Below are 26,697 nucleotides of genomic sequence, written 5' to 3'. Positions count from 1 at the left end.
GAAAGAATCATTCAAATGTCAATAATATTTGAATGTTTTACATTTGATTTAATATTTTGTTTGCATAATTTCTTAAGTTAAATGTTTAAATTTATTAAATGTCTATTATGGTTTACATCTAAATCTAATTTAACATTAAGTTGATAAATAGATGCAGTACAAAGGAACTTAAAATTATTGACACTGGTAAGGAAATACAATTATGTGCTGATCCATGAGAGAAACAATCCAGGTCAACTTTAAATACATCTATTAAGGATCTATTGTTCATGTTCATGCACTTTGTGTCACGTAAATTTTGAATGTATGCATCATCACAAATATTTTCATTACATCGGTTTTCATGTTCGTAATCCTTTATCCATTCCCAAATCCATGAAAGTTCACAGCTACAGTAGAGTTGGTTTTCAGAAAGTGTGATGTACTTCAATGACTTACTGTTAACCTAAAAGAAATGAATTAAATTATATTGCTTTGGGAAAGCCATATTCCTTTTTTTTTGTGTCAGGCACTTCCAAATCAAAATTTGAATTAGCTGAATATAAGCATTTTCCTAACCAGAATTTCCCTTATACTACTATTAATAAAATGCAGTATTATATTAATTAATAATTTCACAAATAAACTTAAAATTTAGGTATTTAATGATGTTTCTTGCATAAAAAAATTGACACTAAACAATGAAAAATGATATTGCAAGGCCCGTGCTAAGGACTTCAAATTATTAGCCATTAAATTAGCCAAATAACAAAAGTATTAGCCAAATTTCAAAAATCTTATCCAAAGGCGAATCTTAACAATTTCTTATGATTGATTTTTTAACATAGAATACAAGTTGGAATACAAATTTACAATAAATTTAATTATTTTATAAAATGCAATTTAAAATCCAAAATCTTTTTACAGTTGAGGAGGTGTAAAAAAGCTATGAATAGGAGAGAGGATAAAAAATATAGATGTTTTATGGTCTTTGAGGGAAAAAATTAGAAAAATGCTAATTTTTGATAACTTCTCAGACCAGAGCATTAATATAAGGATAAACCTTAGGCAACATTATGTTATTGTCACATTATTGTATATGCTTTTGTCACGAGAAAGCATATTTCCTGCAAAAATATTTTGATGATAAAATGCATATTGCTACCTCATAATCTGTTTTATTGCCACAAACTATTGGAAAAATAAGTCACATCATATTGCATGATCTGGAAATGAACGTGGTAATCTGTATTTTGCTGTAGTTTGTCACATGCTTACATAATCTCTCCAGTTATTTACATTGTCTAGACTTAATATAATTCTAATTGGTTGTGTGATGTATCTAGTGGAAATTACTGTAATTGAAAAAAAATAATAATACAGGATTTGTTCAGAAAAATTCTCTTTTGCCCTTTTTTTCAAGATTGAGGGGGATATATATTTTTCTTTATGGTAGAAAGAATAATTTGCTTATACTTGTAGTGAATTTACAATTTTATCACATTTGGTGAGGTGGTGAATGCTTGGCGTGGGCCTTGTATTAATAATGACATATTATGGGATACCTTAGTTTATTATGTAAACACTGGAATAAAGTACCTTTTGACTGTGAATGCAAAAGTTTATTCTTTTTTATTTTCTACTGAATAATGATATAAATTATCAGACAAAAAATGTACTTTATTTTTAATTAAACTTATTGTTGTGAAAAATAGAATACGCTGGGTCGGGAAAAAAAATGGCATTTTTTATAGTCTCAATCAAAATTTGTTTCAAGGAACTTAGTATATAAAATGAGTCTAAAAAATATTATACTCATTTTCCAAAAGTGAGTAGGACATTTTCTCGAACACTTTTTGAGGTAATTATTTGAGTACACGGTATATTACTAAAAATCAATGTATGCTAGTTCTATGTCGAATGTGAATAAGAAGGTGTCTAAAATGTAAAATCTATATGATATTCACACACATATGCATATTTTTATTTGACACTAACTATTGATATTATTCTTATAATGCAGTTTTCTTTCTCTGAAGTTTAGTCTAAATTGTTCAGAGGGTAGATTTCAATTGTTTTAATTAATTGTTGTAAAATGAGGCAAAAAAAAACATACTTTATCTCAGCGAATTTTTTTTTTTTAATTCAGATATTTGACCCTGAAAAATAAAGGAATGGTCACAATCTGAAAAATCTGATCCCAAATCTTTATACTTTCCATCCCAAATGAGGTTTTAAAGATTTTAATGCAATTTACTTATTTTTTCTTTATATTTTGCTATATATCTCTTGAACTATTTGCCTGACCTTCTAATGTTTTGCATTAAATTTAGAAGGTTAAACTGTTTCGTTTTATATGATCACTTTTAATTTCGAAAATTAATACCATTGATTAATAAGCTTGATTTTATTTTAATTAGAAATGTAAAATTCAGTTTTTCCTTCTAAAACATGTTCTGTTTTAAAGAATTCTTGTTCGTAAAACTGCAGCATATTTTAGAAATTATATAATATGCAGCATGCTTAGGATCTTATAATAAGTAATTTTTATCAGAATTTACTATTAGTGTCATAATAACAATAATTTATAAGATAAACTAAGAAGCAACAAAGTTGAGATAAGGTAACTTTTTTAGCTGCACTTAACTAAACAGATTTTAGCACAGCCAAATTTTTTAAGATTTGGTTTTTTATACTGTTTTATGCTTTATGACATAAAATGTTTTGTTCATAAATTTTCATTTGATTTTTGATTTCTTTATTTTCATTTTTTATCTGTCTTGTTTACCTTATATTGTCTTATTCGCTTAGAATTTGCCAAAAATATCCTATTTTAAAGCAGTTAAGTAGTTCAAGGAGCTTGGTCATAAAGACTATCCATTAAGAAACATGGCTATTAAAAAGCCTATTATTTGATATCCATGAAAAAATTCATCCCTGAATTGACATAACTGTCAGATGAATGCCAATAAATTGGAAATAAAAGCACTTGATATGAAGCCTTACAATAAAAGTTCAAAATAATATTCAATAAAATAGGTATACAATGATCCAATGATGTCCACTAGCCCGACATCTAAGCTTTTAAGTTGAATTGTTTACCTAGATAATACATTGTTTCATCTTAAACAAGTGCTTAATCATTAGAACAACTTGTTCTACATCCCATCAATATTTATTGTATTTAAAAGTGTTCTTGGTTTGTTGAATAAATAGAATCTTGTGATATCAGTAAATGGCAAATTTAGTAACACCCAATTACTTGATCAAATGCTTTAGATTTTACTTTTTTAATTAAAATTTCATTTGAATGCACTATTATTGTCATTGGTCCTATAAATTTCCCTGTTTAAACCTCTCAAGAAATACATAAAAAAAATTGGAATGTTTCATGTATTCAAGAATAGAATTTTCTGCATAGCAAAGAGTGTCAATGACTGGTTTTAAAATTTGTTTAGAGATATTTGCTCTACACTATAATTAATTTATAAGTTTTTGAAGATTCCTTGAATTAAAACAATCCCATTTTCTATGACATGGTTATTTTATAAATTCAAACAAGTGCGATTAAAAAGTGAAATATTAAATTTTTACCTGTTTTTCATCAGGATTATACATTTTTTCAATCATTTGAAGCTTGTTGTTCATAAAAGATGCGGTGAAGTTTTTCACTTCTTTCATGCTCTTAAATAAGTTCTGAGAGATTCTTGTGATATTTGAATTTCTTATGTCCACAAATATATCAGGACTTTGAATGTTAGAAAATCTTGATTCGTCAATGTGTCTTAAATTTTCTCCTTCTAAAATTATTTTTTTTAAAGATTTAGGTAGGTTTTCATCAAACATTCTTTCTAAATCATTTTCTTGAACATGCAAATGTATTTCTTTTATTCCATGGTTTTTGCTTAGCATTTCAGATATACTTATATCTTTCTGGGGATAAGTGCTTATTTCTAGTTTTTGCAGTGCTATTAATGGATGAAATACATCTTTTTGAATTTCTTGTATATCAATATTTTTTATAAAAAGTTGTTGTAATCTTTCCATGTTGCTAAAAGTTGTATTCCACAATGCTTGTATTGGGTTGTCTTGCAAATATAACGATCTTAGTTGTGGTAAATTTGACCACAGATCATTGTGTATTGTAGTAAGTAAGTTATTTGAAAAATCCAAAACTTGAATTTTTTGTAAGTTTTCCAGAGCTTCATGCTTTATTGTTTTTAACAAGTTTGAACTCAAGTTAAGAAATAAAATGTCACAAGATTTCAGAAAAGGTATATCTTTCAAAGAAGTGTTTGCTAAATTGAGAATTTTTAAGCTATCTGGAAGAACTTCAGTTATCCACTGGGGTGATTCATTAATGGAATTTTGTGATAAATCTAAATATATCTGAAATAAAGATGCATGAGTTAGTTAAAACAGAAACTAAACAAATATTATAATGCTAAATTCAAAATAAGTTATAAAATATATTCCTAAAATAAGAAAGTAGAAGAATATATTTGTGAATGAAAGTGCTACATAATATTGCTGTGTATATTTGTATCTGGTCACAGGATGTGTTAGATACTCCTATGTGCTCTCTGGATACTATTGCATTTTTTCTGTTTATTAGTTAAACTATGAGTAAACAAAATAAAAAATAAGAGAATTTTTATTAAAACTTTAGGAAAATTTAAATTACACCTTGCATCCAAAATATCTCTCCCATCAATACGTTGAAATTTTTCCTCTTACTCTTTTTTTTTCATTAAAAGCTCTTCTAATATTTTTTAAATTTTCCATATTTTAAAAATAATGAAAAAATTTTCAGTGAAAATTATCATTAGTTTTAATTGACTATTTACAGTTATATATTCAATTATAAAAAAAAATTTACAAATTGAACAAAAAAATAACCTTCTGCAAAATAAAATACAAAATAAATAAATGCACATACAGAATATATTTTAAATTCATGTATATATACAGTTAGACTTCAATGTAATGAACTTCCATTTTGTGAATTTCTCTATTTTGCAATTTTTTTAGAGGAGCTAAGAACATTTTGGAAATTTCTTCGTAAAAAAACTTCCAAATAACAAAGTGAATTTTCTATTTAACGAACTTTTCTTTAAGATCCACTTTCCCTATTTTCCAAAACATTTCAAACTTGTTAGTGCATTTTATGGGGGAAATGACTTTGAATTGATTTTGGCAGCCGCTTTGAGAGAAAGAAGTAAATTGCCTTTCCCTTTTTGTTTGCATTTCATACTAGAATCCAAGCCAAAAATCATTTTATGAGAAAACATAACCGAAATTTCTAAAGCATGGAACTATGATGTTACAGATTGTACTATTTGTAACTGGAATCTGGATTTGTTAAAGCTGGATTCTAAGTCAGCGCAGCGAATTAGGAAAGGGCGGAGGACAAGTATTATATTCCTTTAGAAGAACTTAAAAAAAATTGGGTACAGCTAAGAGAGAACCTCGAAGTTAATGATGATGTATTCATTAATGATTTTCTTTTTATTGTTTCTGAAGCTGAAACCACAAAAACATTAACTGAATTGGATAGTTTGGATGGTGTGAAAAATAAAAACAATAATACAGCAATAAATTGTGAGGAAGACGAAGAAGATGGAAATGATGAAGAAATCACCAAACCTTTCTATGATAAAATGCTAAAATCATTTGAAGCAATTCAGTAGTAGATAATAATTTACAAGATGAAGGTTATCAGTTGCTGTTTCAATTATGTCTAGTGTTTATGAATTTGAAACCTGTTTTGTGTTTAAAGATTTTAAATGGTGATTTTCTATTTAACGAATTTTTATATTGCAAGCTTTTTATCGGGATTTAGCGACTTCGTTAAAGGAGGCCAAACTGTATATTCTGATTAAAAATATATAAAACACAATAAAAATTTCAAAATTTGAGGATTTTTAAAATTAAAATAAATTAAATTACATTTTAAGTCAAAAATGCTGCTTTTAATAATAATTATTTAAATTTTTATTTTTGTTTATTATCGAAATTAAAAATATACTTCTCTTCAAAAAAGCACTATATTTGAAAGATAATTACCAACATCATTTTTTTTAACGTACTAATTTCTAAAGCCACTTTGGAAAATATACTGTAAGACTCCTATGTATACTCATATTTGTGTGAAAAATCTAGAAAATTTACCTAGTTAACCTAAAGAGAACTGAATTATTAAGAACTTATAAACATTATTATAAAGAATTAATTACAATAAAAAAATTGAAATATTCCAAGACCTTACATTAATTAAATTAATCAAACTTTTTCCATTACATTTATTTAAGTCAAAATTAGGAAAATTAAATTAAAGCATATTCAATCTGAATTTGTTTCTAAAGGGATTACAATTTTCTATTAGAACAAATTTGTCACACCAATCTGAACAAAGTTATCCTCAGCCTCAGAAGTTATCTTTTACTGAAAGAGCATTTTTTTTCCAACAGTGTCTCAAAAGTTGGAAGGTGTGGTGTATCACCGTGGTTTTTAAACTATCATTTACTATCCAACCATGCGAGTGTGAACACGGAGCACATATAATTTAATTTAGACACTTTTTGTGGGTGCAAGCTTAGTAGTTAGCCTGTCTAAGGGGACGAGAGTGTGTCAGATTTAGGAAACAATGCTTAAGTTTAGAAATAGCATATCTTACATAATTTTCCATATCACAATTTTCTTGGTTATATAGCTTTAATTTTTCATTTCATAATTTTCATTTTAATCAATTTTAATTTTTCCTTTTTGTTCCTGGGAAACAATGAAACCCAATTCAACTTTCATTCACACTAGAGGGGGTCCAACAAGGTATTAAAATCTCTATTCTTTTGTGTCTTTTCCTGTAATAAATGATCATTTTGCTTTTATTCCTCAATTACTTACTTAAAACAATGTTTGTTTTCATTCTGACAACTCCTTCTCGGTGCACAAATTTTTATGGCAATGTGTGTATTTTAAGATTGATCTGTTCCAGACTAATGTTGCCATATTTAGTTGTTAAGCTTAAAGATATATGAAATGGTCTATATAACCCTGGGTATTCCAGCTATCATTTCATGTGATAATTTGGTCCCAAAGTATTGCTTAAAAAATTTTTCTCGTATTTTTTGAAGATATTTTCTTTGGGTTCTCTTAAATTTTTGACTGTTTATATTTTATAATGAGTGTTAATATACTGTAAGATTTATTTATACATAATATGATATGACAAAAGAAAGAAACCATCTAAGTATTTTCAAACGAGGAGACTTTTATTTGTTCCTTACAGAAAATTTGGCCACCTATCCAATATTTAGTTTTCCAGCACCAGTCTCGTGGATGTCATTAAAAGTTTATGACTTAACTGCTGTTTAATAAAAATCCATTTTGCTAAAATTATTATTCTTTTAATGTTATACCCAGCCTCAGCCAATTAGCCCTGTGCTATCTTGCTGTCCAATAAAGGTGTGTAAAATCTGAAGGAGAAGTATTCTCATTGTCAATATCTTTCAATTTAGTGCACACAAAGAGATGTTTGTGTTTCATAAATTTTGTATGGAAAAATTACTTTTTTCCAACTTTTAAGACTAATAGTAATACAAATATGTACAATAGATATAAAGGTTGACTTACCAAGTTAAGCATAAAGCTGTTTGAAAAAGGGGGGGGGGTTCATTTTAATGTTAAATAGATATTATATCTTCTATTTCCATTATTATATCTATAATTTTATATCTAAGCAAGAAATATTACTTTAGTTTGTATACTTACTAATTTTGGTAAATAATCAGTTTCTCCTGAACTTGTAATTGTTAGCTGATTATTAGCTAGGCTGAGGTATCTGAGGTTCTGAAAGCTTTTAAAATTACTAAAATTTAAGGATTGTATGAGATTTCCAGCTAGATCAAGAAGTTGTAAACTGTTCTTTAAAGTGAGCAAAGATTCTTGAGGAAATGCTTCTAAAAAGTTGTAAGATAAGTCTAATTGTTCTATATTTGTCTTAATAAATATATTTTCTGCCAATTCTTCCATACTGTTGTGTGAAGCTGAAAATATTCTCAGTCTTGATTGCTCATTAAATAAGTTTTCAGGCAATACTGTGATATTGTTAAATGATAAATTTAAAATTTGTAATGATGTAATCCCTTTAAATTCGTTTTCATCTACGGAATCTATCTTGTTGTTAGAAATAATCAACATTTGTAATTGAGCCATGTTAGCAAAAGCTGATACTGATAAATCTTGTATTAAATTATTACTCAAATCTAGACGTATAACTGACTGGCGAATAGGATCAAAATAATTGTTGTCTATGTAAGATATGTTGTTATAGCTGAAATTTATATTCTTAATATTGCTTGATGTATGAATTACAGAATAATTTCCAGTTAAATTCTGAATGTTGTTATTATTGACATCGACTTTTAATGCAGAAAGCCTACCTACTTGATGAAAAGCTTCTAAATTGAAACTTAATAGTTTGTTATATGCTAAATTAATATATTGAACGTTTGGAAGATTTTGAAAGGCTTCGTTTTCAATATTCTCTATTAAATTACCTTGTAGTTGAATATCAATAATTGAATCCAAATCTAAGAAAGCAGATTTTCTTATACTCTTTATATGATTATCATTCATCTGTAAATAAATTAATTTTCGTAAATTTCGGATTGTATATGAATTCAATGTACTAATTCTGTTAAAAGCTATTTTCAAATGTTCCACGTCTGGATTGTTAATATCATTAATGAAATTTGGATGCAGATCTAGTAATTTATTGTAATTTAGATTCAAATATTTCAAATTCTGAAATGAAATAAAGGATTCATATGGTAGTTGTATTAAACCATTGTCACTCAAATCTAAATATTCCAATTTATTAAGGATGTTAAATATCTTAAAAGGAAACATAGTCAATTTAAATGCCTTGTGTAAGTTTAATTTTATCAAAGAGTGTCTGTTATCTTTAAAAGTAGAGTTTTCAATTTTTGTTATGCTGTTATAAGACAAATCAAGTTCTTTTAAACTACTCAATTTATTAAAAGCTCCATTTTCTATCACTTTAATGAAACTTTTTGTTATAGATAGCTTTTCAATAGATGATCCAAAATTTCGTAAGTAGTCTTTATCTAGTAGAGATTGCTTCTTGTTAAATAAATACTCACGCAAATTGAATAAATTCAAAATAACTTCATTATCAAGGCTTGTCATTTTAGGACCTCTTAAATCTAAGTATTTTAGAGTATTGCTGTATCCTTTTATGCTGGAAAAATTTATTTCTTTTATTGTATTACCTGCAAGTGATAGTCTCACTAGTTTTGTGAATGGTAAATCTGGAAATTCACCCAGATTGTTAAAACTTAAGTCTACTACCTGCATTGAATGAGCAACACTATAAAATGCATTAGGTGTAATTAGGGATATTTTACAATAAGGCATGTATATCTCTGTTACATTGGTTATTAAAAAAGTATCATTAACTGTTTCTAATGGATTTCCTTTTAAAAATAATCGATTTATATGACTAAATAGTCTAAAACTCTGTGGTGTCAGCTCAGTCAACAGATTATTTTCTAAATGCAATTCCTCTAAATTAATTCGATTTCTTGTTTCTCGGCCTTCAGATATTGTTGAAATCATGTTATCATTCAAATTTACTGTTTTGATATTTTTTAAATTAGCCAGTGCATTCAATGGAATTTGCTGAAGTTGATTTCCCATCAAATTCAAATGCTTCAAGTTATTTAGTCCACTTTGAAAAGTAATATCATCAATAGTTAGAATTGAGTTATAAGCCAAATTCAAAACCTCAAGTGAAATCATGTTTCTGAATGAATCTGTTTGAATATGCATTAGTGCATTATTTGTTAAATCCAATAATTTTAGCGTTTTTCCAATGCTTCGAAAATCGTCATTATACAGAATTGAAATGTGATTTTCACTTAAAATTAAACTACTTAATTTTTCTGAATTTAGTATTGCTTCTTTTGGTATCCTAAATAATTGGTTTTGGCTTAAATCTAACACTGATAAAGTTTTTTCAAGACCTGCCAAAGCATTTGAAGGCAAATCAGATAGAAGGTTGCTGTTTATTTGAAGTTTCCACAATCCTGTACCATTCAAACTGTAATCTTCAAGATATTGCAATTTATTATTTTTCAGACTCATGATATAAATTGCAAATTTATTGAGATGAGGTGGTATAGTCATAAACGGAATATTTTCACAACTAACGGATCCTAAATCGGGACCTCCACTTGAGCAGGTACATAAAGAGTTAAATGTACATGGTCTGTGTTGTTCTTTTAACCTAGAATCGACGTTAGTGAGGAACAATAAAAAGCATACTTTCTCCAAAACTTTCATCTATAAGAGAAAAATATATTTTAGAAAATGTGTTTGTGTATATACAATAAATAAAGTATAAAATTATTACTGGGAAATTCTATATATTTTTTAGTGAGTGTGCGATGCAATTTGTTTTTTAACAAAACATTAAATTTGCTATTTTCTTTCCTGAAGCTATGAAATCTTCAATATTTTATTAAGTGTTGTCTTTACAATCTCTAGATTTTCTAGTGTGCATAAGTGTATATTTCTATGCACATGTATGTTTCTCTCTATTTCTAATTACTATAGTCGAATAGTCTCTGTGAAATCAAATTTTAGATCTACAACTGTTTTTTTTTAAAATTTGCTAACTCAGAAACTATTGCTCTCAAATTTTTTTATCTAGTCAGCATTTTTTTTTTTACTTCATTGTAAAGAATGTAAATACAAATTTTGTGTTTGCATTTTTTAAAAGTCCCGCTGTGAACAGATCGTTAAGACACGGTTCCTAGCAAATCACCGAAGTCAAGCATCACTGGCTACGGTCAGTGTGCGGGTGGGTGACCACTTGGATCAGTCTGCGTAGGGACCGAGGGTGTGCGGTATTGGTCCTCGTTAAACTGTGCTACCGTAAAGTGCTCGACTTCGCTCGCAGGTCGTCAGGGTACCGAAGCGGGGGTGCCATCCCATCTGCAGAGGATCAAAATTGTGATGGCATGTCTTCGGATCATCCTCCGGGATGTTTCCCAGACCGTCGCCAATAGCCCATTGTGCAGCTCTAGTGCGATGTAAATTAACAGCAACAACAACATTTTTTAAAATGTAAAAATTTGTAAACTTTTTCAATTACAAAATATAATCATCAAAGAAATATAAATAATTATTAAATATAATTTTTCGCAAGGAATTATCTTTCAAAGATTTTATAATTGTATGCAATATTTTTTCAAGTGGCTTAAAAAGTTCTCAATATTTGGCAAAACTTGCAAAAAGTTAACATTAAAAATTAAAACTTTCATCTGCTCTCCTGACCAAACTTTTGGAAACTTATTTCCCAGATTGTGGCAACCCCTCGCCCCATATTTTGAAGGTCAACAGTTCGAATTCTTCAAAAAAAAAAATTGTGTTTTTTTTAAAGGAAAAAAAAAAAGTTGTATACAACTTCGTAACCTAAATTATCGTGTGCACTAATCAGTATATTTAAGGTGAGGCCCTCAGACCATTTACATTGAGTCTTAGTGTATGAAAATCTGATAATAAGATCAAAAGTTATTCAGATTTTCTTTCGATGCAATGTTCATTAATCATTGTGTTTCTTTGAATTCTTGTTTTGACTTTTGAAATATTTGTTCAAGCTGTAAATTTTAAAATTAGAATCACCTTTTATTGAGTGGAGCACACCACAACTGTGGGCCAGATTGTTGATGATCGTGGCCCAAACTTCAGAGACTAGTGAGTATCTTAAATATCTTAAAATCTTATTTGCCTTTTCAAAGACTATAATTTTAGCATTGACAACCCTATGCTTCCTTAATAAAATCTAAACGTTCATGCTTACACTAGATCAAGTTGTAGTACCCTTATTGAAGTCAAATCAATGTGCTAAAATTAGAATTTTTCGTCAAATTTTACTTTTTAAATTACTTGTAATTTTTAGTGTTTCCGAAAATAAGATTTTTTATCGATTTTTTTTCCCTTAAAGGAAAGGAAATAAGACAAAGTTGATTGTATGTTGAAGTAATATGATATGTGTTTTAAAATTGGAAATTACAAAAAAAAGCAAATCTGCTTTTCAATTTTAAAAAAAAAATTGACATCTACTTTTAATATTTTTTTAGCTTATCATAAATTAATAAATATAAATTATTCTCTTTGTAATTTTAAAAACAATAAAAAAAAGGTCACGAAAATTTAATGTCAATTTAGCTATAAGTATATTCGGAGCTTAAAACAGTATGTTCATTCAAAAAAAAAGTTTTTTTTTGAACTTATGCTTATTGTTTCTAGTTTTTAAACTTAACGAACTAAAGGACCGCTAATATGACATTATTATAATCTTGATAGTCATTATTCGAACCGTTAACGTTTTCACTTCATATATCTAGCCAAAGAAGTATGAATCTGTAAAATTTATATTGAAACGAAACCAAGCTTAAATTAAAGAATATGGTATGGTCTTAGACCTAAACAGGGGTGCAAATTTCTTGCCACTGTAACCCAGAAAGACACCGTAGAAATTTAATTCATTTCATACCAAATTTTTTTTTAAAAATGCCTATTGAATGTGGATGCGAGGTGCAGTGGAAAGGATATCTGGCTTGTAACTAGTCTCAGGTTCTATTGCATTCGTACTAGAATTCGTATTGCAACCTCTTTCTAATTTATAATAAGAAACTTAATTAAATTTAGCCAGCTACATTCTATAACAAAAAATCGACGCACCAAGAAGGAGTTGTCCGATTGAAACGAAAATTGGTGGATAGGAAGACAATGTACAGAATAGTAAATGATTAAAATTTCAGAACAATTGAATAATTTATTGCAAAGGTGCAGTAACAAGTTCAATAAGGTGTTGACCCGCCTCTAGCCTGGATACAAGCTGCCACACGGCGTGGCATAGACCGATAAAGCATAGACAGATAAACTTGAACTTTCCTAACTAAATTTAAAGTTTTTTTTTATAAATGTACTTAAAATAAAAAATAAAATATTTTTCAGTTAAAAAAAATTTAAATAGTCTCCAGGGGGAATAAGTCGCAGATATTTCATTTACAAGACAAGTGTCCTAATCACTATGTTACACATCCACCTTCAATACAATTTTTTTTTATTCCAATATTAAATGAACTTAAACTTTTTGTGTTCATATTTTACCCTAGTGGCCACAGTTGGTAGCACTAATTGTTGAAGTTCTAACTTGGTTCAACTCTAATAAGAATTTTTATAGATTCATATGCAGGGCCCGATTAAAAGAGTCTTACGTCCTGGGCAAAATACTATTTAAGGGAACCCAACATTTCCCCTGGCTTTTTTGCTTTTATTCATTTTAACAAAATGTTTCCTCTGCTATGGATGGGTGGAGAAATTCAAGATCCGAATTGGCCTAGAAACTCGTACCATATCTGGTAAAAATACAAGCGTGAACGAAAGGACTGTAAGGGAATGGAAAGAAAAATTTAAATCTTTAATTAAGGAATACAAACCAAAGGATATTTTTAATTGTGATGAAACTGGTTTGTTTTTCAGGATGATGCCTAAAAAGACAATGGCATTTAAGGGAGAACTCTGCCACGGTGGAAGAAACAGTAAAGAAAGATTAACCGTTTTATTATGTTGTAATGCAAATGCATCAGAAAATACCGATACGGATCTTAGTAATAACGAATGGAAAGTTGTATCCCATGGACTTGTTTCCTTTAATGAATTTATTGTCTTTGATGATAATCTATTAACAACGGAATTAAGAGACATTGATAACGATGAGAACGTGTCGGATGATACTGACGAGGATGATAAAGTTCCTCCAAATCACACAGCAGTACTAGAAGCTTTAGACACTATTCGTGACTATTTACAATTCAATTCTGCTTCTGAAACTCCCTTATCCCATTTATATGAGCTGGAAAAAACTGATTTTGAAATACGTCGGCAAAAACAAATACAAACATGTATTAAGGATTATTTTGTAAGAAAATAAATTGTCTTTAGGTATGCTACTTTTTTTTTTGTATAATTATAGTAAATATCAAAACAGTATAAATATTAACATTTAATCTTTAGAAACATATTTATTCATATTGTCACTGCAATTTGCGTTGCGTTTTAGAATTTTGAAGTTATATATATATATATATAGGAAAGCAATTGTGTGCAGATAGAATTGCTAAAAATTTTCTTTTTTTGTACCTACTTTAACGTAAAGGAAAGGGTAAAAAACGGTTAAAAGACTTTTTCCGAAAATTATTCCTCTTCCTAAAAAGAACAAAAAAGCTTCTCAGAGAGGGGGAAAGACCACAACTGCATATAGTTGATTATTAACGCTTTGTGTTTATTGTACTTCTGCCTTACTTAGTTCTTTCATCTCCTGTCTAGTGTCAGTCCCAGAAGAGTGCAAACCCAAAGGAGGGGGGGGGGACAGAGGGCCCCTTTAAAATTTAAGTGATGGGGCTAACAATGTGTTTTACCCCACCTGAAATTTAGACACTTGCAAAAATAAAGCAAAGTAAAATTTGTAATTAAAAAAAAATTTTTTTTCACTTTTGAAGCTATTTTTCAAATCGAAAACTTTATATTCCTCTGAAATTTAAGCGGAGGGTTGAATAATGTGCTTTGCCCTTTCTAATATTTTGACATTTGTCAAGACACAAATTCAAATAAAATTGGTAATTAAAGAGAAAAAAAAGCTATTCTTTCTCAACCTTGAAACTTCACACCAAATAGGAAACTTTTGTTTGTTCTGAAATTAAATTAAATGGGTGAATAATGTGCCTTTTGACATTTGGAAAAGTAAAGTGAAAGTGAAAAAATATTTTATTTCCAATTTTCACTTTATTTTCCGGGTAGAAACTTTCTTTTCTTCTGAAATTGTAATGAGGGGACGAACAAAGGGCTTCGCCCCTTCAAAAATTTCAGCGCGTTCCTCGAAAATTATGTCAAGAAAAATTGGTAATTTAAAAAAATCAACTTAGAGGCTATTTTCGATGTCGAAAACTTTATTATCTTCTGATATTAGAGTGAGGAGGAAAAAATGTGCTTTGCCCCTACTGAAATTTAGACATTTGCTAAAATAAATTCTAGTAAAATTGATAAATTTAAAAAGAAAAACTATTTTTTTTTTCAGCATTGAAGCTATTTTCCAAATAGAAAACTTTCTTTTCCTCTAAAATAAAAGTGAGGAGACGAAAAATCTGCTTCTCTTCTTCTGAAATTTAGACATTAACAGAATAAAATCAAGTAAAGTTGATAATTTTAGAAAAAAAAAGTTTTTTTTTTAAACGATGTTATGTAGAGCAGAGCTGAAACACGAAATCCGTTACACGTTTATTCACTTATTTGAAATGAACCATATAAAATATCATTTATACACCAACAATAATTTATATAAACAAGGGTAAATTTTATTCTAATGCAATTAACCTCAATTTATACTTTAAATCATTAAAATAACAAAACAAAAGTTTTAATACAAAAGTTTCATTAAAAAATTCCATAAAATTTTATTATCAGTAATAAAAGCTGCTTTCAATAGGAAAAAAAATATCTTTAACAATGGGACAATTTGTTTCCCTAACATTTGGAGAAGGGGGTAGTGTTGAGTGCTAGTTTTTTTAATTGAAATTATATAGGATGATGAAAGTAATTGTACTAATTAACTTTTTGAGAACTTTTTTTTATGTATTATTTATCTGAGGTTAAGGTATGCATTTTTGAAAATGTAAAAGCTGAAACTTTGAACACTGCTGATGGAGGAAAAGAATTTATCCGACCATCTCAATTATAATTTATCACTTCTTCGAAGTGTGAACATTTCTGTTTATTAATTAAATAATTTTATTTTCCGTTTTAAATATGGCAATGTCGATTTAAAACCAGATAAATTAAACCGGAACAAGATGAGAAACATATTTCACTTAAGATTGCTTTAATTTTATTTAACTTTCCACTTTTTTCTTCTTTTTTTCTTTTACAGTTTAGAGGTTTATATTTTTTTAATCGTGAAGATGATCTTTACTGTAACTAATGTTAAAGATATTCAGTGAAATGTTTGGTTCGAAGTTATTGCCTTTTTTCAGCATAGAAATCAGAAGCAATTAAAAAGAATTTTTTTTAATTAGCAAAAAAAGCTTTGACTTTTTCGTATTTTTCACTTTGGAATATTAAGAAAAGTATTACTCTTTTTTAAATAATTTTATCATATATGATTACATAGCTTCATAAATACATAAATTTATTTCTCATTCTGTCTGATCAGAGGTTTCAATGGGCAAAATATTCAAGAATGATTTCTTTTCAAAATATAGTTATAATTTTTGGGCCCTGTCCAGACTGGGGGAAAGGCAAGTTTATTTTTTTAATCGATGTAACTAAAAAAAAATTTTGAATATTTTTTCAATTGTGATTTTTTAAGAAAAAAGCCTATAATTTCTTTCAATTACCAAACCGCGAGTTAAAAGTTTTAGACTTGAAACTAATAAATAAATTCCATTTCTTTAATGGTTTGTCTTGAAAAGACCTTCTTAACGATATATAATAGAAATCGTATTCAAGAGCTTTTATAAAATTGGTATTTTATGATTAGTATTATATTTAGGAGAAAAGGGGGGCTACTGTGGACATGGAGGGCAAGAGTAGATAACATGAATAGCTTTATCTTTTCTAGTCCATTTTCCTTTGTCAGATGTCGTAGATTGGTAACATTAATGCACAGTGCTCAGAAAAAGGACCACCCTGAATAACTTTTGATTTAATGATTAGATCTGCACGTTCTAGGACTCGTGGGTGTGACCTCACTAAGTAATTGGTGCTGATGATATTTTATTTTATGTTACGTAATCAGACACAAAAACATACTTTCGCTGAATAAACATACCTTTTTTTTCAACGGATTCGATTTTCTAGGCACCATAATATAGTGGGTAACCGTAATCGGGAAAATATGGTCTCGATAGTTTGCTCGGAAGAGCGATCCAATGTTTGAACCCCCAAATGTTAATTTTATTTCCTGCGGATTTTGCCATAGCTCGAGAGTTTTTTAAGGGAATTGAAAAATTAGTGCACGTAATTATAAAATTCGTTTATCCGAAGGTCATTCCATGCAAAAATAACTTTTAGAGAATATTTATTATTTTTTATTCAATAATAGTCGAGAAAATTTTGAATTTCCAGGTATACAGTTTTTTTTTTTGTATCATTTTAAAGTACCTAATTCTACATGGAAAAATACAAAATTTGAGCGAAATTGGTTGATAAGTTCCTGAGAAATCGAGTTTCATATGTAGGGGAGTGTCGGCCCACTGTCAATTTCATATGTATAGAATATTTTTTCAAGTAAATGGGCCATCGGACATGAATTGTTATATTAAAAAAAGATTATTTTCAAAGTTTCAAGTATTTATGCAGCTGGTAACATGGTAAACAATAGCTTATGTTGAATACAGTAGTCAAATTTTTTAAATTTCTATTTTTTTTAAGTTAAACTATTCTTTTTTTTGGTTTATTCTTTTTGCATTATTTAATTAGATGATAAAACAATAGAAACATACAAAAATATCAATTATTACTCAATATTATACAGAAATATAAGCATTACTCCTTAAGTGGGCGGGGCTACCCGACTCTCCCCTACGACCTTTTTAAAATTTGATTTCTCAGGATTAACCGATTTCGCTTAGATTTTGTATTTTGCCTTGTGGAAAACTTACGATACTTTGTAATCCAATTTATGTGAGAACAAGTAACTTGTTTTCCTAAATATATTCGCTAACATGATACATAAATAGCTGAAATGACGGTTAGAGGTGGAGTACAGAAAGTTTTAGGAAGGGCTCCGGCCAAAATTGAAGGGCTTTGAGGGGCGTAGTTACGGCACTGGTGTCAAAGCATCCTTTTCAACTCGGAAATATCTTGGGGACAGCTAATTGCCACCCTATACATTTGCCCTTTATCTGCGAAAAATACTATTTAATAAAATATAAGCCTGACGCTTTTAAATTTCCCTTCTTGGTGGCGACTTCTGTTACAAAAAAGTGGGAGGTCTAATAAGAGAGAGGTTCCTTGATTGACATATACTTTTAAACCAATTACATGATTAGGCGATACATCAGTTACTACTAATTTTCCGCGTACACTGGAAAAAACATTTAAAACTTAAATAGATTGAAACAGTACTACTCTATCTTGACTCTTTTAAAAGTATTAATCTTTTTTAAGTTTTAATAATGCAACGAAGCTAGAAAAAGAAGCAAGAACCCCCCCCCCCGAGATTCTTCGAAGTCTTAACGACTGACGTAAAAAATAACAATAAGTTAGTTTAACTTGCGTTCCCCCTTCCCATTTATAGATTATTGAAAATATTGTTTCAACATTATCAGGTTTTTATTAATCTTAAGGCAAGTCAAGTAACTTTATTGAATTGATTTTAAGTAAATTATTTCAACTGCCAATTATGTTTACTTGTCAATAAAAAAAATATCCAAGTTTTCAAAATTAATGTGGATAAGGTAGACATATTTTATCTAATGAAATAGGAGTTTAATTTTACTTTAGACAATATGAATAATTTGTTTTTAAGAGGAGCTCGTCTTAAAATGGCCTACTCTATAGCTCGTCCACTCTATAGCTCTCTATAATATTAATGTTTCTACTCTATAGCTCGTCTTAAAATGGCCAAATTTGACAAACTGTGAGCAAAATAAAAAGTTAACGCTCAGAATTACTTTTGATCTAATCTAATGATAGTATTTTCACATACTTAATCGTAATAACACGAAGTTATGTTAATTAATTATATATTATATAATAACTTAATTATATGTTAATTTATTACTGACATTATTTAAAGTTACGAAATCAGATACAAAAAAGCACTTTCTCAAAATAAGCATTTTTTAAATTTTTTCGACAGATTTGGTATTTTAACCCTTGAAGTATGGGGGGGGGCACAATCTGAAAATTATTGTACTAATAATTTATACAGGAGAGCGATTAAAATTTTGGACCCCTTCATGTTAATTTCACGTTTTGCGTATTTCATTATATCTCGAGAAATTGATAAGTGAATCAAAAAGGTTTTTGTTCACATTTATAAAATTCTTGAAATGAAATTATCTTTGGATTAACGAATTTTATAACTATGTACAAAAATCTTCTGATTCGTTAAAAAATTACTCGAGATTCGGCGGAATGCGCAAAAATATGAAATTTACGTTAAGGGGTCCAAACTTTCGACTATCCTCTATTTAAACTATTGAGACCATATTTTCCTGATTGCAATTAGCTGATATCCATATTTTGAGGGTCAGAATTTCAAATCCGCAGAAATAAAGTTTCAGAGAAAGTGTGTTTTTGTGTATGATTTCGTCATACACAAAATAATTAAAATATATCGTCTGAATTAATAAACTAGCACATTTAAGATTTGACCCACTAACCCATTGAGTCCTAAAACGGGAAAATCCAATTATTTATTGAAAAGTTATTTAGGGTGTCCACTTTTTTATTTTGTGCATCCCTTTCTCAGAAGATATCGAATCGATTTTCAAACTATCTCTATTTGATTTTTCCCCCCCTTCATGTTATGGTGCACAATTTTATAAGTTTTAATATTTAAAAAATTTTAAATTTATCTGCTGTAGTTTTTTCTTTATTTTCATGATTAAATTTTTATTTGTATTCCTTTGACAAAATAATTACAAATTCTACATTATTTTTGAAACTGAAATTTGCATCGCTATTTTGAATATAATTAAAACCAGTTTAGTATAAATTGAAAAAAAGGTTTCTCAAAGTTAGCTACTTTAGCAGGCTAATGATTTCTCCATAATTTAATAGCTTTAATTTAATAACCTTTATTTTAAAAACTTTATATTTTATAAATTTTTTAAATTACTTTACTATAATGATGCTTTCTTCATTCCTATATTTTCTTTAAATAAAAAGCATAAGAAATAGATATTAAAAATGTTGCAATATTGAATAGTGGAGTGTTAATATGAAAATTAATTATCAGTTTTGTGAAGCGCCTATATTTTTCGTTCTAGGTGTGACAAAAATATTTTTGTTTCTTTTTAGGCCACCTAAAAAACATAATTTTTAAAATTTTTATATTATGTTTAATTTTTTGCAGTTTTGGACTTGTTAAATGTTTGAAAAGGGTCGAAATAATAATTGCCATTAATATGGAGATAAATTTTGTATTGCAATTTTTAGGAAACAAATGTAACTTAAATTGTCATCAGACGCAGAGTTTGTTCCAGACACAGTTGAAATTTTCGGACATAAGGATAGGCAAATAAGGATGTATCACAAATAGATATTTTGATCACTTTCTAGGTAGCCGAAGTGTTCCAAATTCAACCTGTATTCTATCGACAAAATAAATGACGATTGCTTCCTGTGCACTGAATGCTAAGTTTATCGTCATTTTATCGCTAAAGAGAATTTTTTATTAAACAAAACTCTAAACCAAATGAATTTTTTAGCTAAACTCCTTGTAGAAAGCCCTTCTGGGTCTTTAAATGTCTAGTCAGGTCTTGATTGACTTCATTCAAGAGTAAAAAATACCCAGGTACTATAATGATTCCGTTTTTATACAGTATTGAGATTGTGTTGTATGTTTTTTTTTTATTCTCTATAAAAAATTGATAAAGTTCGCTGATTTTTTTTACATGAATATTAACTTAAGACCCACGGTTAAAAAAATTTCACTTAAATTATAGCAAAAATTTAAAAAGCATATTAAAAGACATTACGGAACAGGGTTATTTGAATGAACAATTATATTATATTTCGTAGAATTAAAAGGGAAAAAAAATTAGCTTGTAGGTCAGGGAATTTTTTTAAAAATAAAACGCCAGAATTGTCAAAATTATTTTAGTTCGGCTCTAAGATCATAAAAAATGTGGTTAGCGTTTGAAAACTCTTCAAAGAGTTGATTGAAAAAGTTTGATTCTCACAATTGATAATCTGTAAAAGCTGTTTATTTTTGAAATTTTATAATTTTACTTTTGTAAACTTACTTTAAATTTTATCTAAAAAAAAATATTTTTGTTGATACTTTTAATTGCATTTATGGGGCATCAAAATCTTTTTAAGTGTTTAGGGCCTCTAAGGCTCCTAATCCGGACCTAAAACGAACAACTTTTACTCTTTTTTTTTTAGATGAATTTTTAAATGATTGCGAATTCATAGAAGTTACTACAGCTATTTCAGTCATTAATTACAGCAGAAAATAGTGATGAAAATAATGTTCTCAAAAGGACTTTATGATTTAGTAGAAAATATTACGGATGAGTTCATTTTGTGCCGCAAATTTTTGGGATCTTGTGATAAAATGATCAGTTATTGCTTGTTCCTCTATAATAAATTGTTATTCCCTGGACTATAATGACAACATTGCCAGTCATAATATGTAACAACGAACAGTAATTTTTCATTTTCAAGATTTTAAAATTATACTTTCAGAAAACAGGTTTTTCGCTCTGTACATAAGGGATTTATGTACAGTGCGAAAAAATAAATAAAAAAAAAAGGAACACCCTGATTAACTTTTGTTCTAATGATCAGATTTTCACGTACTGGAACTCAAACTTAATGGTTCACGTGGGTGTCCTTAAATATGCTAATTAATTAGTGCAGACGATATATTAAGTTACTAAATCAGGCTTAAAATCGTACTTTTTCTGAATAAGTATAACTTTTTTCGACGGATTTTTATTCATGATCCGCAAAATATAGGAGGTTGCTGCAGTCCGGAGAAAAAAGTCCGAATAACTTGGTCAGGAGAGTGGGCGAAAGTTTGAACCCCTTGATGTTAATTTTGCATATTTCGCCCCATCTCAAGAACATTTAAAGCGATTTGGAAAATTTGTGTTTACAATTATAGAATTCGTTTATTCAACGATAATTCAATGACACAAACAATAATTACTTATTAATTTTTAGTATTTAAAGTAATAGTAGTAGAAAATTTTTTGAATTGTAAGGTATACAAGTTTTTACATAATTTTAAAGAATGTATTTTTATAAGCCAAAATTTGTAATGTAATTGCATAAAATTCTTTTAATAGCGTTAAATTCTTTTTTAATATTTTTGAATTCTTTAAAATGTCAAAATGCATTCAAAACTAAAGAATATCAAACTGATATTTAAAAAGAAACAAAAAAAAAAAAAAAATTATTATTCGAAAACAAATTTGTCGAAAAAAATATAAAGATGGGGGAAAAGTGACGATTTTTTATCACATCACGTAACACAAAAGTTAATTTTATAGTAAATTAACTCTAATGTTCTCGACAGAAAATCAAAAATAGATAACGATTTTATTAAGCAACATAAATGCAAATTAAATACTTTAATAAAGGAATTGTATGGGGCTCAAATGATTGAAGAAAAAAAAAAAAAAAAAACATTATAGCTCTCAATAGGATTCAACATTCAGTTCGGATTCAGTTTAGCATATTTTTAGCTTTAGGGCATTTGTATTTAGTGAATTATAAGAAATTTTTTAAATTTTAAAATGGTTTTTAAAGCTACAGAAAAATTAGAAACAAAGTTTAAAAACAGTTAATAGCTTAAAAAAACCTCTTCCCGTGTCATACTAACATTGTATAAATAATATTAAGATTTAAAAGAAAAATGTGGAAATAACTAGTAACAACTGATAAAAAAAAGAAGAAAATGATTAAAAGATAACTTGGTTTGACGATGAAATCAGCGTTGAAAAAGCGCGTCAAAAGTGATGTTCAAAATGCCTGATTGGAAAATCGCAAGTTTTTATAATTCCTGATTAAAAACATCAAGATTTTCAAAACCCCGTGGAAGAGGATAGCAATAATCGCTGAAAGAACGATTTTAAAAAAATAAATAAAAACTCTTTAGATTTGCGATGAAATTAGCACAAATAAAGCACATTAAATGCGTGATTCGAATGTCGTATTAATAATTATTAAAAGTATCGGGATTTACGAAACTATGTGAAAATGCGTAGCAATAAGTGGGGAAAAAATAACGGAGAAAAATGCTTAGAGAAGGGATACGATAATTAGAAAAACGAGTTTAATAAATCAAAACTTAGTTACCAGTTCAATTTAGCTAGACGTACTTGGAAATAGTACATAGAGAAAGAGAGCACTTACAAAATAGAACGATAATATTGATACAAACAAAGCACGTCAGAAGTGATTACCATCTGCACAGTTCAAAACTCGCTAGTCGTTATAATGCATTTATTAAAAAGATCGGGATTTTAAAATACCCTTGGAAATCCTATAATAACCTCCGAAAACACGATCGCAAAATCACTTGGATTAACTATAAACTGAACAAGAGCTTCAAAAGTGATTATATAAAATACGAAATTCACGCATGATAATTTTGTCGAATTAATAATTTGTAGATTTTCAAGACTTTGGAAATTCGTTGCGATTACCACCGAAAAAAGTTACCAAAAAACTACATTGAGTTAAATTTGGCGTGTCAAAAACTTATTTGCTCAATTCCAAATTTCCGATCTTTTTTTACTTTCTAAAAAAAAAGAAGAAAAAATTTTTTTTTCTTACTATGTTCAGAAGCTGGTAAACCGCAGATTGTGCACCCTATCATATCTGTATCGTGCTCCCCTCACCTCGGGTGTTGCGAAAGTGTTATTTCCGCCTCTGATATCGAAATAATATTTTTGAAATAGTTTACTGCTTGAATAAAAATTTAAATCAGTTAAAGCAGAAATAATGAAGTGAGCATCATTTATAAATTTATTATCATAAATACTTTTTTTTTAAAAAAATTCATTTTTTTTAATTAATAACTTTCTATTTTATAATTAACTCAAATGTATTTAATTTTTGTTATAAGGAAAAATTTTAACTGCTCACATAATTTCCTAAATTTAAATTACTATTCAAGATAATGAATTAAAGCACATAATTTTTTCCCCAAGACTGTCACACGCAGAAATATATTATTTATAGTTATTAGTATTTTGTAGTTTTTGCGCTTCATTTCCCTTTATTTAATATGAAAAAATCCCTAAAATTCCAAAACGGCAAAAAAGTGTGTATATTGTATAATAATTTGCATTAAAATTTTATTTTTTCTTGAAATCTACTGTTTTTTTTTTATTTATTATTATCAGCCGTGATATTGTTCTAATTTTTGGTGGAATTTCAGATTTTCTAAACTTTAGAAGAAAATTTCAAATTTTTAATTAGTTAAGGATCGTTCAGTAAAAGATTTTATTCAGTAAATGATTGCGACTTTCAAGTAACTCTGCATTTTGTTTTGAAATTTTTGGTCTCTTTATTAGTTTCATTAACAAGCACACTCTAATCTATTTAAGTATCTGAATATTTAAATGATTTATTATTTCGGAGCCCATGTATTAATTTACAATTTTCCTTTACTTGTGTACTGTACTTAATACCATTTTGTTACTTCGTAATTTTCGGGATTAGCTTTCGTCTTATTAATGATTGAATTAAAGTTAAAACGTCGGTAATGGTAAGATTTTTAAAATGATTGTCAAATAAAGGTGTTATATACCCTCTAATTTCCGTTGTAATATTATTAGCAAACTTACTATTTCTTTAATTTTTTCTCTCCAATAACTGTATTTGATCAGTTCAACTGAATTAAAAAAAATATTTTATTGCGCACGCTTTTTTATTTTTTCATGATTTGAATTGATAGTTATTATCAAACTTTTTGTTCCACTCTCATGTCTGCATTATTTTATCTAAATTAGCTATGAAACCGCTTAGCACACATCTGATAGAGATTGTTAACCATTTTACCATCAATACAAAATATCATTATTATAATTATGAAATATATTTAAAATAAAATGAAAATATCTTACTTTAATGTCTTTTTTAATCCTGTTTACCTACTGCAGAATCTCCAAAGGTGTTTCTGGTGTTTTGATGAGTGTTTCTGCTTGCGTATGCGCTTATTGTAGCTTTTAAAGTGCTTCTAGGCGAACCCTTACAAGTTTTCTTTTTTTTCTACTGGCGGTGACTTATTGTTTTAGTTATGTCGCATTATTTACTAATCATCCATGGTACATCAATTAATGTATATTTCAACCCATTTATCATTTCTATTTTGGATTAAAGGCTTTGAAATGAACTTCAAAAAATGCCCTGCCTGCAAATTTTGTTTTGTTAACTCATGCTTTTTTGCGACAGGAGAGAATATTTTAACCTCCCAAAGTGAAGTGAACCGAGGGGACTCATGAGGCATAGCGTTGGGAAGCTCCCCCCTTTCCTTTTTAATTTAGAATTTTTTGAAGGTAACTTTTTAAACCCCAAAACCCAGACAGCTATTTTTTTAAAAATTCGGAAGTTTAAAAGCCTTACAAAATAAAATTTTTTCGTTAGTTTATAATTGAACGAAAATATTTTATGATTATAATTTTTGTGCTAAGTCCATCTTAAAAACCTGTTAAAGATTATTTTTTTAAAGTTACCATTCGAACTCGATGAAACAAAATTTAAAAACAATCACACAATTTTTCAATGAAACAAAATTTATGCATTTTTTTTATATTTTTTTTTTTTTAAGATAACAATTGTCGGTAGTTGCTGTTTTATTATAGTTTATGCACAATGTAATAAGTCGATATTAAAAAAAAAAAAAAATCATTCGTGTATCTAATATATAATTATTAAAGTTTTTGATAAGGGCATTTTGTTAAATGTTAATCACATTTTTTGGATTGAAAAATATCACGATTTTTTGGATTTGAAAAATATTCAACCATACTAGAAAAATAAATCTTATATGAGCATCGCAATCCTATCGAATGATTTCAAAATTTCTGATAAAAAGAAGTTATTAACTTCATCACCTACCTCATTTTGATCAATCCGACTTTGGCATGGGTAAAAATGACATTTCTAAAAGCTTCAGCACGATCTTTCAAATTGTGTCAACAGTTTTACCATGTAAAATCTTCCAAAGCGTTTGCTGCCGAAAGAAATATTGTTTATATAAAGTTAGTATAGAAGTGTTTATATTTTTACCCAATATCTGTACATTATATAACTGTTCAAATTGGAAACTGTTTCTATCTCTCCAAAGTCTTATTATTTAAAAATTATATTTATTTTTAAAAATTTCGATACAAATATTAGGATTTATGGTAACATCTTTCATTTCTCATTTTTTATATTTTATTTATTGACTTTTTTGTTGCTTTTGAAATCATGTCAAGTATGAGCTAATAAAATAAAAATCTCGAGTGCGATAAATATGTTTTTCTTTAATAATAGGTTAACAGTTATTTAAAGCAAAAATAAATAAATAAATAAAATAAAACAAAAATCTTTTAAAATTGCCGTTACTTTCAAACAAAATAGAATTTCAAAAACAATCGCAATAAATTTATAAATGAGATTTAAATTTTCAACAAGTCAAATTTCAACTTTGTACTTGCGTCCGATTCTACAAATTCAAATTTAACAGTTAATAATTCTTGAACTAATAACCAAATTCTCATATTTAAAACAAATTAAAATATGTTTTTTTTTTCAAAAAAAAAAATCATAATAATAAAGAATCGCTATAGTTAAGTTTATAACCAAAAATGAGCCTTTTAAAACAACAAATTTCAACTTCGTAGCTCTGCAATTTCATTTCTACTGCCAACAGAGCGAGCGCCGTGCGTTGTTTTT

General features: G+C 28.1%; 2 protein-coding genes across 21 annotated transcripts in view; one reads left to right on the top strand and one right to left on the bottom strand.

Annotated features, from left to right (window-relative positions):
• The window catches only part of LOC107451625 (telomerase protein component 1), a 300,321-nt gene that overhangs the window by 143,170 nt on the left and 130,454 nt on the right, over nucleotides 1–26,697 (top strand). The gene's annotated exons all lie outside the window — the stretch shown is intronic.
• On the bottom strand, nucleotides 69–25,235 carry LOC122269022 (chaoptin). The gene is made up of 4 exons (XM_043040345.3): nucleotides 24,882–25,235; nucleotides 7,750–10,344; nucleotides 3,574–4,368; nucleotides 69–445 (listed from the first exon to the last, which is right to left on the bottom strand). Exons 2-4 carry the CDS (start codon nucleotides 10,342–10,344, stop codon nucleotides 125–127), a joined length of 3,711 nt encoding a protein of 1,236 aa, XP_042896279.1. The 5' UTR covers nucleotides 24,882–25,235; the 3' UTR covers nucleotides 69–124.

This window comes from Parasteatoda tepidariorum, chromosome 11 (assembly GCF_982258835.1).
Source record: "Parasteatoda tepidariorum strain Cologne lab strain chromosome 11, Ptep-v5.0, whole genome shotgun sequence".
Lineage (NCBI taxonomy): Eukaryota > Metazoa > Arthropoda > Arachnida > Araneae > Theridiidae > Parasteatoda > Parasteatoda tepidariorum.
This window is presented reverse-complemented; position numbering and strand designations above follow the sequence as displayed.